Source organism: Tyto alba, unplaced genomic scaffold (genome assembly GCF_018691265.1).
Source record: "Tyto alba isolate M040663 unplaced genomic scaffold, T.alba_DEE_v4.0 Super-Scaffold_7, whole genome shotgun sequence".
NCBI classification, from domain to species: domain Eukaryota; kingdom Metazoa; phylum Chordata; class Aves; order Strigiformes; family Tytonidae; genus Tyto; species Tyto alba.
Window position 1 is genome coordinate 32,499,265 of NW_024881328.1, and position 15,594 is coordinate 32,514,858.

Sequence of the window (15,594 nt, forward strand, 5' to 3'; positions counted from 1 at the left end):
AGTTCATGACAAAATAATAACTATAGATGCTTTCTGTTCTTGGTTCTAGGCCAGTGTTCAGACTTTTCCCTTGAACTAGTTAGGACAGCTAAACCCTACAAAGTAGAACCTCTTATAAGCATTGTTGTGTTTCTGCAGGGGTGAGTTTGCATAACTTATTTCTTTAAAGCAGTTTCCAAAACAGAAGTTTCAGTAAAACTATTGGTGGGGAGGAATAGTATTTTATCTGTAGTCATTGTGAACACCTGGCTGTGATTTTGGTTGAAAGGCTGTAGTAGGAGGAATAGTTGATACATATTTTACTGTAATGGCAATTGGGAATAAGTGATACTCCTTTCATGTTTCTGGCAGGTTTAACTGGTTTCAAGAGATATGGGAATCACTGTCACTACCAGAGTTGGAGGCTGCTGTACTGAGGAGTCAGGATGCGTGGTTCCCCCTTGTGTCCCTGATTCTGTTTCTTTTGGGGACAGGCATTGCCTACTGGAGTGGAGTGTTTTTCTCTACAGCTCTGAGACTCTTTTCTTCATTATGGTTAACTCTGTTTAGGTAAAACAACATTATGCTCTGTTAGATGACCGACTGTCAATTTTTTGTTTTCTTCAGTGTGAGTGCTTGGGCAGATTAAATTCTGCAACATAGTTCATACATGGTTTTAGCCATCTGGGTTTTTTAGTGTTAAGTACTAACGAAGAACAAGGAGGATTGCCTCATATTCCTTATTCCACGTCTCCAAAAGGGAACATAAATGATTTTCTTGTTTCCTTCACCAGCTCTTATGAAGGTTTGCAATTTGTTTTTGAGGAAAGCTTGCTGGGGAAAAGAAAGTAACTGAACTATTCCCTTTTCAGCAGCTCAAAAAGATAAATGTATATATCTAGGAAAGGGACTATGAGCATTGCAATCCATTCCTCATTGTTCATATTGGATAGACTGCATTAAAGAATGCAAACAGGTTTGTAAAACAAAAACTTCTTGGGTGTTAATTTCACACTACAAGACAGATTGATTAATTATATAGATCTAAGAACACTGGAATGTTTTGCTTCAAAAGTATTCAAATATGAAAGGGGGCTTAAAAAAAGCAAGGAAGATAAAAAGATTTTGAAAGAATAAATTAATAAATTGAATAACTTGCTTAGTTATGTTAATGATTTGACTTTTTTTTCTCTAATAACAATCCTCAGCTAGATTTGAGCCAACTCTGTCTCCAGAAAGTTGGTTGGGATGCTTTGTACTCGGAAAATATCCACTAAATTAACTCTTTTTCTTCCTTTCATCATAAGTGCTTCTAGTCTTATTCTACCAAATAATAGATGTTGTGTCAGCTATTTCTTCCCAGATATCGTGTATATAAATTACATCAAATGCTCAGAAACTTCAGTATTAAGTGATGAAGTGGCAAACTTCTAAGTTTTAAAACTACTCTTACTAAATTTTTAAGAAGTTTTAGGTTGATTCATACCCTTTTCATTAAAGCTCTTTATTTCTTGCAAACCCTGAGATGTCTTGGGCAGAGGCAGGAAAATAAGATTTTGTGTGCCTGCCTGTCAGTCGGGTAGTTTATTTTGAAATTCTAGTGCCTTACACAGTTCTGATACCTTACATAGGTTTTGATATAGTCCTACTTTCTTGAGGAAAAAAAAAATAGTGTTCACTTGACGTTTGCTCAGTGTTCTGAAATAATCTGATATAGTTAGCAGCAAAGAATTTGTCACTAGCTGTCTGTGGAATTCTTCGTTCCTGTCAACTAACCATCTTTTTGTGGTTATTTTCAGTATTTGTTGCGAAGGCTTTTAAAATTCTATTTTCCAAATAATGCTTTTTCTGTTTTCAATGTCTATTTTAATACTGGAATGACCTGTGAATATCCAAGAAGTACAGACTTTTTCATAGTTCTATTGCACTTCCTCCCTACCCCATTCCCCTTGTTATCTCACCTTTTCAACTCATCTCTGTCATTTCAGATTCATACCTGTCTCTTAGTTGTAGCAGCTGGACTCCAGAAACATAAAATAAACTTTTCTGCATTTCTCAGACTGAGCAAGCAGAAATTACTGTCTGAGAAGAATGTTTGTCACAGAATTAATCTCTTGGAGACTCATATGCTGCTGTACAATCATTAAACACTGCAGCTCATTGATGGTTGTAGTAAGAGTCACTTTCATGATGCAGCTGTGCAGTCATAATAATAAGATACTCATTCTCTGAACAGAAGAACTTAGTGACTGTTGCAGATATACAGTTAGCAATATATAATGCTTTATGTTCCCCAAATGAAGTAAAAATAATAGATTAGTTACATTCTGGAAGGTGTAAGATTGTTTTGATAAGAAAGTTTGGTTTCTTTGGTGTGGGTTTTGTTTGTTTTTTTTTTGTTTTGTTTGTTTGTTTTTTGTAAAGTAGCTTATGTAGCAGTTGGTCTGTATGTTCAGATTTGTCTGACTTTTGTTTTTCCAGTGTTTAATCAATAAGCAAGAGCAATTTATTCTTTTCAGTTATGCACAAAACAGAATTATTGATATATATTGATATATATGAATCTTTGTAGCTTTGTTGTTACAAGAATGTAACAGCAGTTTTGTCTTTTTTTTTGTTTGTTTTTAGACCTACTGTACTTCAAAAACATAACAGGTTGATTACACCCAGAAGATTCTGTGTGATGTTATTCCTTGCTTTGGTTAGCTGGACCACTTGTGGTGCATTTGCTGTATTCATTATTTATCTTCAATACTTGTTCAAGGTACTGAAAGGCTCAACATTATAACTGAATTCAAAATTTTGTATGCTTTGGATTAACCTTATGTTAAAAGCAAAAATATGGATTATCATTTTTCATACTTAAACATTATTGTTTGCATACTTGAAATAGGTCTTTTTTGAACTTAACCAGACTCTCACAATCTTGTAATTATTAGAATTATTTTGGTTTTTTGATAATGCTTTTTCCAAGGAAATGAACAGTCCCATATGTCCACTACAATAATGCATACAATTGTGATTTTTAATTTACAGATAGGTAATCTTATGAAATCAAAGACTGGTAACTTCCTTGAAGGGAAATTTCAGCAGAGGGAGGATTTGGAATGTTCTGTTGAATACTTTTTAAAGACTTTACACAAATCTTTATGGAGTAAAAGGAAGGAGGGTAGATATACTGTAGAATTGGGATAGTCTTACTGTATGTCTAATCAGATCCCTTGGCTAGTGCCACACTGACCCGTATTTAGTCTCTGCCATTCAGTTTCCATGGTCTTCCTTGCATCAGAGTGTCTAACTTATCTGATTCACCCTATGGTTATGTAGCTGCTAAATCAGCTGCTATACTTGGCTGCTAGCAATGTGCTGGAGCGTGCATCTGGGAGCAGGGGCACAAAACAGAGCAGCTTACAGGTGGTCTGAAGGAGGTAGATGGCAGCTGAAAGCACAGCCTGAGGGACGGGTCTATCTCTATTTGAACTCCCTGTGACATAAGGTTACCCTGTGATGTTCCCATGCTGATATTATTCCCCCTTCTGCAGTAAATCTGATGTGAGACTTTTCCTATGTCACCTGTTTATAGGTTTCTGCAGGAAGTGAAGTAGAACTGAATTAGCAGGAGGAGGTGAAGAACATGCAGACTTTTTACTCTGTTCTGTGTCAAGCACAGTGGAAGGGGAGAAAGCACAGCAGCTTAAGTTTTCTCGCTGTGCTTGCATGCATAGAGCACTCTGCCTTTTCTATAAGCAGCATCCAGAGGGAGTCTTTGCATTGAGGCTTCATTGTGGCCCTAGAGTTATTTAGCTATAAAAAGGGTCAAAAAATAATTAGGCCAAATTTTTTATTCCTTCTATACTGCAGCTTTTGTGTAAAGAAACATCTGTAAAAATAGCTGGACTGTTTGTCTTACAGGTTATAAAACTACATGTGAATGTAAGAGCAGAAGAAAACATGCTTAATGGGGTAAGTCTCATTTCCTGTTTCTGGTCAAAATTGTGACCAAAAATTGTTTGGGAAACGTATGCATTATGAGTTGTTATTGTCTTGCCTTTGGTCATATTAGGTTGTGCTGTGATGCCTGAATAGTTGTAGTTTACTTACTGTGTGCATGATGTGGAAAAAAAAGCCAGGACATGAGTAATCTGTTCCATCACGTATGACTACTGTATTCACTGTTCAAGATCACTGCAGTGTGAACTTGTCTGAAGTTCATTTAAGAAGAAAATGTAGTCTCTGAATACATACAGAACAATAGTTTTGTCTAAATTTTGGTATTTGATTATGCATGCCTTATCTTAAAAAAATAATTTTAATTTCTAGATAATAGTCTATATACAGGTAAATATTCTTTTCCAGGGAGGTAGTTTGTGGAGTTTAGTGGTTTTTTTTTTGATCAGGACATGATAAATATGACTTCTTAGATGGATATGGACTGAGACCACAGTAAATTAGGAGCTGTTTTTAAAGGAGTAAAGAAGCATCACTGTTTTTCAGGCATTGTGAACTTTGTTTGTTTTTTCAGTTACTTTAAGGTATAGGATCCAAGATGTACGCAAGTGTGGATTGAGGCATGTAATTGTTTTTTTCAAACCTAGTTTAAAAAGCAGTCTGCCAGAAAAAGTTGTTGACAGTATTCTTTGGGTTTCTTTGAGTGTTTTTTGTTTGTTTAGTTTTAAATTCTTTCTTCTTCTTTCATTTCCATATAATTTGTGTGTCTTGTCTGTGTGTGTGTGTTTCATTTGTGTGTTTTTTTTTTTTTTTCCTGTCATTGGAAGTTAGCATCTGCCAACTCATAATTCATCTTTGTTATTTATTCCTACAGCTAATGTTTTACTCCCAGTTGCATTAACTCCTCTATTTTTTTCAATGAATGAGCATCTGTGACTTTCACCTGCGTGCTTTATTACTCCTTTTATTTTGTTCTTCCTCCTTCCAGGAACTCAATTTCTCATCACTGCACTGGTGTCAGGGCATCTCCACTCCCCATTCTTTTCTTACAAAGACATATAAACTACCAGTGTAAGACAAATTTCTGGTTAAATCTAGACGCTTTAAAACTGAACTATTGAACTTTGCTTTTGACAGCTTTTTGAGAGATAAATTGCAAGTTTTCTTTTTAAATTGAAGCTGGTATGATGCTGTTGTGACAGTTTTTTGCTCCTCTTCCCCCAGCATGGGTTCTTACAAGCCTGTGCATGTTTTTATGACTTCTGCCTTTTGTTTTCAGGATTCAGACTGCTCAAAAGAAACTTCACAGAACTCCAGTATATACACAGTCAAAAACCAGAGTTCAACGGACAGTACCTCAAAAGCAACACAATCTCTTTGCGACAGTACAACAATTGCTGAAGCCATTAACAGTCTTAAGATGCATGTTACAATTCTCAATTTATTCACATGGATTGTGCTGCTCAATTTGCCATCTTTAATTTATTGGTTAAAAAATATCAGGTAACTTCTTAAATTGCCAGTAAGGTGGAAGAAAAGAACATAAACCTTTGAAGATAGTAAAAATTGGAAATGTTTGATTCTACATTATTAGCTTCCTTCTGTTAATTATAACCTGGTTTTGTATGTAATCTGGTGTATGTTATGATATAAGCAGATGTTAAGTGGATCAGTGATATGCTGAAGGAAGTAATGGTTCAGAAAGGGTTTAAAGTCAGGCTGTGATGCCATATTTATTTCATGTACGTTATCTGCAAATGCTTGTTCCCAACTTGGATTTTATTTGATAGCCTAGTTTAGAAGTAACATGCTTTTTTAAACTGTTTTTTGTAGGTACGGTGTTCGACTTGATCCTGATCCATGTAGATCTACAGCCATTATCCTTGTATGCATTTTAGAAATTCTCATGAACTCAGGTACATCTGAAGTGAAATCAAGGTACTGTAGCCTAATCCTCAGTTTTTGTTTTCCTGCTTCTTTCTTGCTACTTCCATTTGTGTGGTAAAACTTAATTCATGCTGCACAGACATGTAACTGTTCAGCCTACATAAAGATTCCTAAACTCGTAGGGTTAAATCTTAAAGACTGGGTAAAATGCATGCAAATTACCTGTAGTCCAGGTAAGTGGAGAAAATCACTGGTATTTACCACATGGACTTAAATGGAGTATTTGCTGTCTAAGCAATCAGTTGCGTAAACGCTTCTTTAAATGTGACTTTTTCATTCACAATTCATTGAATCCTTCCAAATGTTACAGAATTCTAATACATTTAGCAATTACTGTCAGAAAGTTACAAGGACAAGTGAATTCTAAACCATTATAATTATGTTCTTGGAATTCCCCCTTATGGGCACACTTGTGGAAACGCAATGTGCTTTCTACTGGATTAAGAAGTTTTGAGCACTTGGTTTTGCTGACAGGTAGAGCATTTCTTGTTCAAATATAAAATTAGTGTCTCATGAAAGACAGTGAATAATAACCAATGTAGTTTATTCTCTTGACCGGTACCTGCTAATTCAAATGATCTAAAACATTAAATCTTTCTTTGTTACAGATAAATTATTTCTAAATTAATATAAGAATATTTTTCAATGACATCTTATTAGTCTTTTTGAATATTTTCTCTTGTCTATGCGTTGGTTGTTATGGTTCATTACACGTATTTGTTCCGTTTTTAAAATTAACAAAACCTTGAAATCTATAAATTATTTTTCAACAGAAAGTGAAATATGGTGTTTGCATACTTTCTGCACGTATGGCTACAAAAATGGCAATTTTTTCTTTATATTCTTACAGTAAACTCTTGAAGATCGCAGCCAAAGTTCCACTCCCTTTGTCTGTTGCAATGTTGGCCTTTGGACGAATGCATTTATACAAAGTACCGCACTTTGTAACCTTTTCTCTTCTTCTACATGTGCTGTGTTGTATTGTGTAACATTCGGGATACATAGGAAGAACAGTGCAGCCTAGAAACTTAACACTGGACATGGGGCGAATTTCAACAAAGAATTGCCTAGATGAATGTCATCAGTAGTTTGTTATGTGGGAAAGAGGACAGAACTGTGAATACTTTATGAAAAGTTTGTGGTTCTGTTCATGTTGCTTAGAAAGTTTTTCATGGTGTTTATTTCCTGACTGTGAAAATTAAGTGAATTAACTGTGTGTGTGTGTGTGTGTGTGTAAGCACGTAAATCGTATTAGTGTAACATCTCAATACTCTGTTTGCCTTGTAGACACTTTGATATTTCACTATACTACTTTGTTGAAACAGACTTTTTTTATTCACTATGCCATGCAGTGCATATGTTCTGAACTTGCATCTCTTGCAGGTCTAAATTATGCTGGTTACAACTCAATACATTTCAAGCACACTGTGATTATCACAAAAACTACACAGCCAAGTATACTTGTAATCATTTTATGCTACATTTAAAAGCTGCCACAGTTGTGTCTAGACAAACTAGAATGTACTGCTTATATAGAACTGTTATTTCTATAAAATCATTTGTTCAATCAGTGTGAGTTGAACATTTGTGATACTATTGAAAGTCTTATACATTTTACTTTTTGTGAGAGTGAGAGAACAATGATATTCTGTGTAGCTTTCTATTCAGGAAGGATATCAGCAGATTCATAGACAATTTGCTGTGATGTTGTTTTAAAACATTGCCAGTTTTCTCTGGAATTTTGTCAATACTGAAATTACTCCTTGGACCTTGTCCATATGTAGAAGCTAGTAAATGTTAAGGTATAGTGTGAGTTTACAGTTCAGTTGCTGTACTGCACTTCTTCCAAGTCGACAAGGCAGGCTTTTTTCCTATTGTAAATGGAGAATAAACCATCTCATAATAAGCATCCATATATGAAATGAATATGGAATAGTTATCACACTGTAAATTCATGCCCTGCCATACAGTGCTAACTTCCTCACATGGACAAACTTGTAGTAATAGTAGGAAATACTAACCATAATTATTAGCTCTGTATAAAGTATTATCTTAGTGCCTAGATGCTACAGTGACTGCCATGTATAATAAAGCCTAAAATAGCTATGTGTAAGGAATTCTGTCCCCTGGGTATATGTTTTGCCAACAGAAGAAGTCTCAGTAGCCATTAGGTTAATATGATGTATTGATCCCATGTAGAGATGAGCCTACTACTTGTTTTGTGTGTTAGCTGCTGTGTTCTGCGCTCTGTCCAAGATACCTGTTATCTTCATATTAGATGAGCTCAGTTATCTTACATGAATAATAAGAGGAAATCTGCTACCTACAGTCAATCAAGTATATTCTTGATATAGTAGTACAGCCAGCCTGACCCATTCGTTTTACCGTATCTCATTAATCTTGCCTAAAGTGCCTCAGTTCTAGCGTGTTGTTAGGATCAATTCATATGCGCAGGCTGGAAAGACTTAATTCACACAGTGACTTTCTGAAATGAAGGACAAATATGAAGTAGGCATCTGTTTTGTCCACTTGTATACTAGTCAGCAGTTCAAGCTACCAGTAAACCATTAAAACTTCTTTAACAGGGTAAGATTATTGTAGTTAACCAAGCTGCTGTCACTGTTATCAGTAACTTATGTGCTGGTATTCTAGTCTTAACCTTTTTAAAAAAAGGTTAGGTTATACATAGTGTTTGTAAATCAGAAAAGTTACTCAAATTATATCATGATACTTTCTAGCCAAATGTATGCTACAGTGTATGTATATAAGATAATTTGTGTGTCTAAATATACTTGTAGCTAAATCCACCAGTTGGTTTAAACTAAAAATTGCTGTTCACACATAGAAGAATAGAGTAGTTTTTCTGCTTTCAAATGATTGTGAATGAAAGACAGTGGTGGCAGAACTGCATCTGGGGTGGTAGTAGCTGTCTATGAAATATGCAGGATCTGATTTCTGTGGAAGATGATTTTCCTTGGCCTTCATGGTCCTTTTGGCTTCCTACTGTATTCTTCTCCTGATTTTGTTTTGCCATCTTAATGGGCTCCTTATGCATGAATCAATTTTTTGGAGCTGTTGGTAGAATAAAATAATAATCAGAATAAGGAGATCAAACAGTCTCTGCATATAGTAGCTTTGATAGCTTCCCAAATCTGCCACAATGTGAAACTTATTAATTCTACCAGCATAGAATAACACCATTTTTATAATTGAATTGTATCTTTAAAGCTGGGAATTGTGTTGATAGTTGTTCTCACTCTTTATGAAATGGGTTACAGAGTTTTGCATAGATTCCTACCTGATTTTCAAGTTGGAGATACAAAGAGATATCGGTATCGTCCGGAGTCTGAGATCGCAGATGACAGAATTTATCACATCTCCCTCAGTGCTCCGTTTTTTTCAGGGATTATTTACTTTCACTGGGGGAAGGAAGGAAAGTCTTACTGCTGCTTTGGATTTACATCATTGTGTCATTTGCTGTATGAAAACTGTTCTTAGAGATGTGTGTCTGGATTTTGTGGTGATTGTGGACTGTGTAAATTCAGTTGTTTGCGTTATTAGGTGTCTAATCCTAACTAGATTTTTCTATATAATCAGTGGAAGGGATAGGATTAGAACAAGTCCAGAGAACAATTGATCCCATTCTGAGGATGAATGATCCTACTTGTCATTCTGAAAAGGACAAGACTTTGTAACAGTCTAAAATTGTTTTTCAGGTAAAATACAATGATTGTTTGCTGTTACTTCTGGAGAAGAGGCTTCTGTTATGTGGATTTCTAGTTCTGCCACTGTTCACAAATATAATCTCAGCAGAAATGTAGGCTAATCCACTATAAAGACTTTTAATTCTGTGTATGAGGAAGTGTAAATATTACTGAAATGTCCTTTATTATGAGCAGGCTACATTTATAAAGCATTTTTTGGCAAATATATTGTAATGTCTCTCAGTACCTTGAACTAAATTAAAACTGCAGTTTATTCTTCAAATTTTGTATTATCTAGACTGGGAGAAGATCGAGACACAAATTAAATTATCTTGTAATGGATTAGACCTCTGCTCTATAAGGGAGGATTTTTATTAACATGCAGACCCAAATTCTGTTGTTCTCTCCTTTTTCAGAAGTTAAGGTATTCATTTTGCAAAAACACCGTTCTTCATCCACATGAACATTCACCACATTTAGATGGAGATTATGCCTCATAATCAAGCATTTAGGTTGAGATTAAGCCACCATTTTTTTGCCCTTGTACCTCAAGATGCATTCAAAATAAGAACTATTTGCCTGGCTCTTTTCTAGTATTTTTTTATAAGATATCAGAAACAGAAAAAAAAAAAACAAAAAAAAAAAAACAAAAACAGGGTAAGAACCTAGATTACCAAATGTCAATAATTTCAGGGACAGCATCTATGTACAGCAGATTCTTTCACGGGTAGGGGAGATTTAATGAGAAGCTTTTAGTGACATCTCCATATCCTGATTTGCTCTTGAAGTCAATAATCTTTTCTGGTTGATATGATCAAACATGTGTTCCTCATAGTTTTATCACGCTACAATCATAGTAGCTCACAGTTCATAAAAGGTCTATATTTGGTAAGGAAAAACTGTTACCTCTTAACTGGAATTAACAAATGTACCTGGAAACTGAATGAATGAATGTTGTCCAAAGGTGGTGTTTTGATTTAAAAGTTGATTGTGGTATGATATGTTTCAGCATCCTGTTAAAAGGGGGATTGTTGTTTTGGTTGGGGTTGGTTGATTGGTTGTTTTGTTTCAAAAACAATTGCAGTAACTGGAATTTAAATTAATATTATTTCTAATATTTAGAGTTCTGCTCTGATTTTGGTTTTGAGTGAGCTGATACATGTAGCAATTCATTCCAAAATATTAAGTTGCCAAGTTTTAAAATAAACAAATGAATAACACAACAAACCCCTAAACAGTGTAATATTAATCTACTGCAGAAGACATATAGACTGCCTGTATGGCTAAGTGAATATTTCAGCTATAACCTAACTGGGCTAACTTTAAGGTCAGCGTTTAAAAAAATAGAATAAAATGTAATGATACTTAAAAAACAAAACAAAACAAAAACTCAACGAAAACCAAAAAGCATTGCTGCATACGTCAGTATTTGATATGAAGTCTAATTTTCCATGTGTTTGCCAGTAACAAGGCTATGAACTTACTGACTTTTTTCTGAAATCTGATACATCTGCTTCTAAGCTTTGACAGGACAGAATAAAGTTGATTATATGTCTGTGAATAAATGTAAACACTTGAGAAGCTTTCATTTGATCAAGTTTATTTCAATACAGTGATAAGTGTGTTTAGACTTTTGTCTTTTTTATACTGCGAAAAAACCCAGCCATTTACTGACCTTCAATACTCTTTGAGTTACAGAAAATGTTTTTGGAAGTGGCTGTATTTTGGAAGTGTTGTAGTATATTCATCCATTTCATGATGAATGTTAGTCACTTAACTTACATCTTTGACTGTTTACATAAGTCTTTTTTTCTGGGAGATAATCAGGCTAGCTTTCATAAGCACTTAGCACTGTACTGTAAAAAGTTTTAAAACTTCCATCACCGTTCCTTCAGGGGAGACATGCTTTTGTCACCAAAGCTACATGCTGTTCTTGTATACCTCTGGGAATGTGTGCCAATGAATGACAATTGAAAACAAATTCATTTTAATGTTAAAGTAAAATAGTTTTTCTATCTTTTTTTTAGAGCTAGAATTTTAAGCTAGTATTCTTAATAGAATCCTTAAAATCTCTAGAAGTTAATTGGAAAACCTTTGACAAATATTGTATTATCTGATGTATATTCTTATTTGTGGAAGAATGTATTCAAAGCCTTTAATCAGCTCATTTATCTTAAAGCTTAAATAAAATCTATAAAGTTCATCTTGTTAATAAACTTTACTGCTTTTAAAAATAAATTTTAAGCATTTAAGGAGAAAACTCTATAGCTCTTACTTAAGCAAATCTGCCCAGCACCTCAATTTTTCAGGTATCTAAGCACATAGCTGCCTCAAATATGTGCTTGTTGCCTTGTAGCATGAAAACCTGAGTCAAAGCTGTGATGTTTTGACATTAATTCCACTTAAGATTTAGGGTGTCATTCTGCATTCTTAAATGCTGACAGATTTTGCTACTCGTGCTGTCATAAACAAATCTTGTAAGCATGGCCTCTCTACAGTTATTAGCAGGTTGTGGTCTAGATGCTGTAGGAATCCGTGTGGTATCAGAGCTGATTTTTGTCTGTAAAAGTTAGGAATGGCACACATGAACTTGTTACTTTGAGGCACGTCATTCCAGTTCCTCCTTCCATACACAGTTATCCTGGCTTTGCAGTGTCCTCCCATTGCAGTACAAAACAGAACTTTCACAGGAATAGCAGGCAGCGTGACTGACCTAGAGAAGACACACAGCACCTGTCCTGTAGGCTGTTGTTCTACTGAAGTTTTGCATGGTGGTTGAAATACCAGCAAAGACTTTTTTTTCCCCCTCCAACTTAAATAATGTCAGGGTATATCTATTAAGTACCAGATGTGCAAGTGTGTTGATGTTTAGTTTTATAAAAAGCTAAGTGCACTATTTTGGGATCAATTCAGGCTTTAATATTTTCTACTTATGTCACTCTGAGTGTGAAAACAGTATTTGAGACTGCAGGACCTGACAACTGAAACATTTTACAGAAGTCTACATGTAGTAGATGTGACACATATAATGAGTGCCAGACCAAAATTGAAATGTGAAATTCCTCACTGTGACTTTAAACTTGTAGTTTCTAGAGCAAAAAAAAATACCATGCCTTAAACCAGTCAATGAATACACTCTAAATGTAGCCTGTGGACTTCTGTAGCCTTATATTCGAATTTTGAAGATGACCAAAATATCTGTGTAGATCATACTGAAACTTGATTTGAGGAAAATACTTTTCAAAAATTATTTTGAACCCCTTTTACTACATCTACAGAAATGAAGATTTATGACAGGTACAGTATATTTGTAGTTTGGAATCACACCAACCAAAGTCATAAAGCATTAGCTGACCTTTATTTCTCAAGTCTTTCTATTGTGACAATAAGAAAAATAGGGAAGGAAAATTAGTCTTGGATATCTGTCTGAACTTGAAAGTCTGTGTGTCAAATTATTTTTAAAAAATTTGTTCTTCAGTTTGTTCAAAATAAAAAAATCTTATGGTTTAAGCAAAATATTGTATTTAAGCCATTGAGTATCAATATCTATGCCAGCGTGAGAAGAAAACTAGATGGGGTTGGTTGGTTGTGTTAAAGCTCCACAAGTTTTGAATAACGAATTTCACTTTTTAGAAAAAATATTCATATATAAAACCCTGAAAGGTCTTCCAGGGGTGGGGGGGAAGTTTACATATTCTGCTCTTCTCAATTCATTAAAAAAAATAGAAAAAGTCAAGATCTTAAAATCTTGTTTTGATATAGTAGAAGGATTTCTTATGTTTATTTTTTTAATATAAAGAGCTTAGGAAAAGCTGCCACCAACTTTTCTTATTTGCCTCTACAGGATTCTTCGTATGTTTTGAACAGAACACCACAAATTCTGTCCACACCCCCCACCCCCTCCCCCAGGCCCCTCCCAATATTAATACTATGTAACACTGAATCTTGAATAAAGATGCCATCTCAAAGCTTATCACTGGACTGGGGATATTTAGGTATGCACACAAAATGACTGCATGTCAGCTGATCACAGTAATTGTTTGAAGCAGTACAAATCAAAGTTATTCACCTTCTTTTCTTGAGAACAAACTGGGACCTGGCTGCCACAATGCTGCTGATGCAGCTCAACAGACAACATGCAAGTTTTGTGTCTTCCATGCTACTTCCTTCTGTATGTTAGTTTTGATCTTTTAAAACTCTCATTCCTGTCACCTAACTCTGTCTTCTTTCCTTTGTGATGATGCTGTTTCGGTAATTGTAGCCATTGTTGATTTCCTAGCTACAGGAATGTTTTAGTATTAAAATCATTGAGAGGACAGAACTACCTTTAAGGCCTTTATATGTGATGATTAGTCTAGAGAAACTGTATAACTTGGCCTAGTAACTTGATGCCCTGCTTACGTTTTAATTGTTTTTCCAAGCACAGAGACAGAATAATGGTGGCCAAAATACCTGTTCTGGGTAATTGTGGGGGAGGGAGGGGCATGTTGTTCATTCAGCTTTAAGAGGACTTAAAACTTTGAAGAACACATATGTAATGTGTGGGAAAAGCTATCCCTTCACAAGCAGCCTCTTGCATATTTTTAACTCTTTCTCTGTTTTCAGTTCTTGTATAGCTAGTGTAACTCTCATGTTGTAGGTGGAGCTAATTCATAACAGTTACAGGTTTCTAGAGATGTTCTTAGGGTCTTATCTATAAATGTTTGAATAATGCTATAAATACTGTGCTTATTAAAATTCAGTTTATAACTGAATTCTGAGATACAGATCACGTAATGTGTGATAAACTTTGGCAAAGTCCTTGTCTTGTGAGATGATGAGGAACCTTGGAGAATGCATATCTTCAGCTGATGTTGAAATTGCTGAAAGCCAAAATCTCAGCATCTTTAAAAACTGTGCTTTTTGATACTGGTACTTTTTTGTTCAAGTTGAGGGCAAGTTGAGTGGGAGCTACTCTGGGAGGTTCATATTTTTTTTTATGGTTTCCTTGTCTGCGGCATATGCTTCACATTTTTTTGTCTCTTTTTTTACTTAAGTGCGCATGACTTAGAGTACACTGTATAGCATATGCTCTGCTAAATAAACACTTCTGTATATTTTTGTATGGTGTTCTAACATGGTTGCATTAGTACAAATGGTTGTAATTCACAAAAAGTGCCACTTACCAGTCATACTCTGTAGAGTGTTGTGAATGTTACCTGTACTTCTGTTGTACAAACACACTAATGAGTGTTGTGATGAACGTTTGCCTTTAGTCTTTGCTCAGGTACTCATGCGGAGCAGTTTGGTGCTTTTCCTTCTAACTTGTAATACTTGGGATTCTATGCAGAAAATAAAAACGGTGAACAAAAGGATTGTGGTTAGAGCACTACTTTAAGTAACAGGCGCTTTTTTCATATTTCAAGTAGAATACAATAAAGATTGTACCTGATGAAGCTTGTCTCAATATCTTAACTTGTGCACCTCAGGCTGTTATACCTGCCTGGCTATCACGGATAGGAAATGAAATAAAATGAAAAATGTTTGGTGAATAATATAGTTTATATAGAGCATCGTACATATAAAACTTGTTCTCAGCTAAACTAGTTTTAAATTTGCCTTTTGTTCTAGAACAAGATGTTAACCTTTTTGAAGTAATTTGTATGAAACAGAACAAGCAATGCGATGAGCATTTTCAGCTTCAGTGCAAATTAATTCAAATATACATGAATATTACTGTGCCATAAGGGCTATATAATTAGTATAACCACTTTCAAAATACTCTATTTGCTAAAGATGTGTGTCTATATATATAATTTGTCAAGAAAACCTAGTGCTTAAGTTTTGGCTGCATTAAAAAGGCAGTGCACTGACATCTGGCTTGGAAAGCATTTGTTAAGCTAGCTACTGTTCTCAAAGGAGGATGCAATTTTGTCCAAACAGTGTAACTTTACTAACAGTATTTTTATATTAATGTGTTATGCTTATATTTGACTTTGACTGAAGGAAAGAGCTATAATGAAATTATCTTAAAAAA

The 15,594-nt window shown here is 34.9% G+C and overlaps 1 protein-coding gene across 3 annotated transcripts in view; it reads left to right on the plus strand.

Annotated features, from left to right (window-relative positions):
• PGAP1 (post-GPI attachment to proteins inositol deacylase 1) overlaps window positions 1-15,594 on the plus strand; it is a 51,127-nt gene that overhangs the window by 33,138 nt on the left and 2,395 nt on the right. For 2 of the 3 annotated variants that reach the window (XM_033010915.2, XM_042808534.1), the window contains exons 21-27: window positions 50-140; window positions 352-549; window positions 2,608-2,743; window positions 3,892-3,942; window positions 5,207-5,430; window positions 5,761-5,865; window positions 6,725-15,013. In XM_033010915.2, the coding sequence (XP_032866806.1) occupies window positions 50-140; window positions 352-549; window positions 2,608-2,743; window positions 3,892-3,942; window positions 5,207-5,430; window positions 5,761-5,865; window positions 6,725-6,863 (944 nt within the window). In that variant the 3' untranslated portion in view covers window positions 6,864-15,013. Of the gene's footprint in view, window positions 1-49; window positions 141-351; window positions 550-2,607; window positions 2,744-3,891; window positions 3,943-5,206; window positions 5,431-5,760; window positions 5,866-6,724; window positions 15,014-15,594 lie in introns of those variants that run through there. The other variant, XM_042808535.1, reaches the window with a different exon arrangement.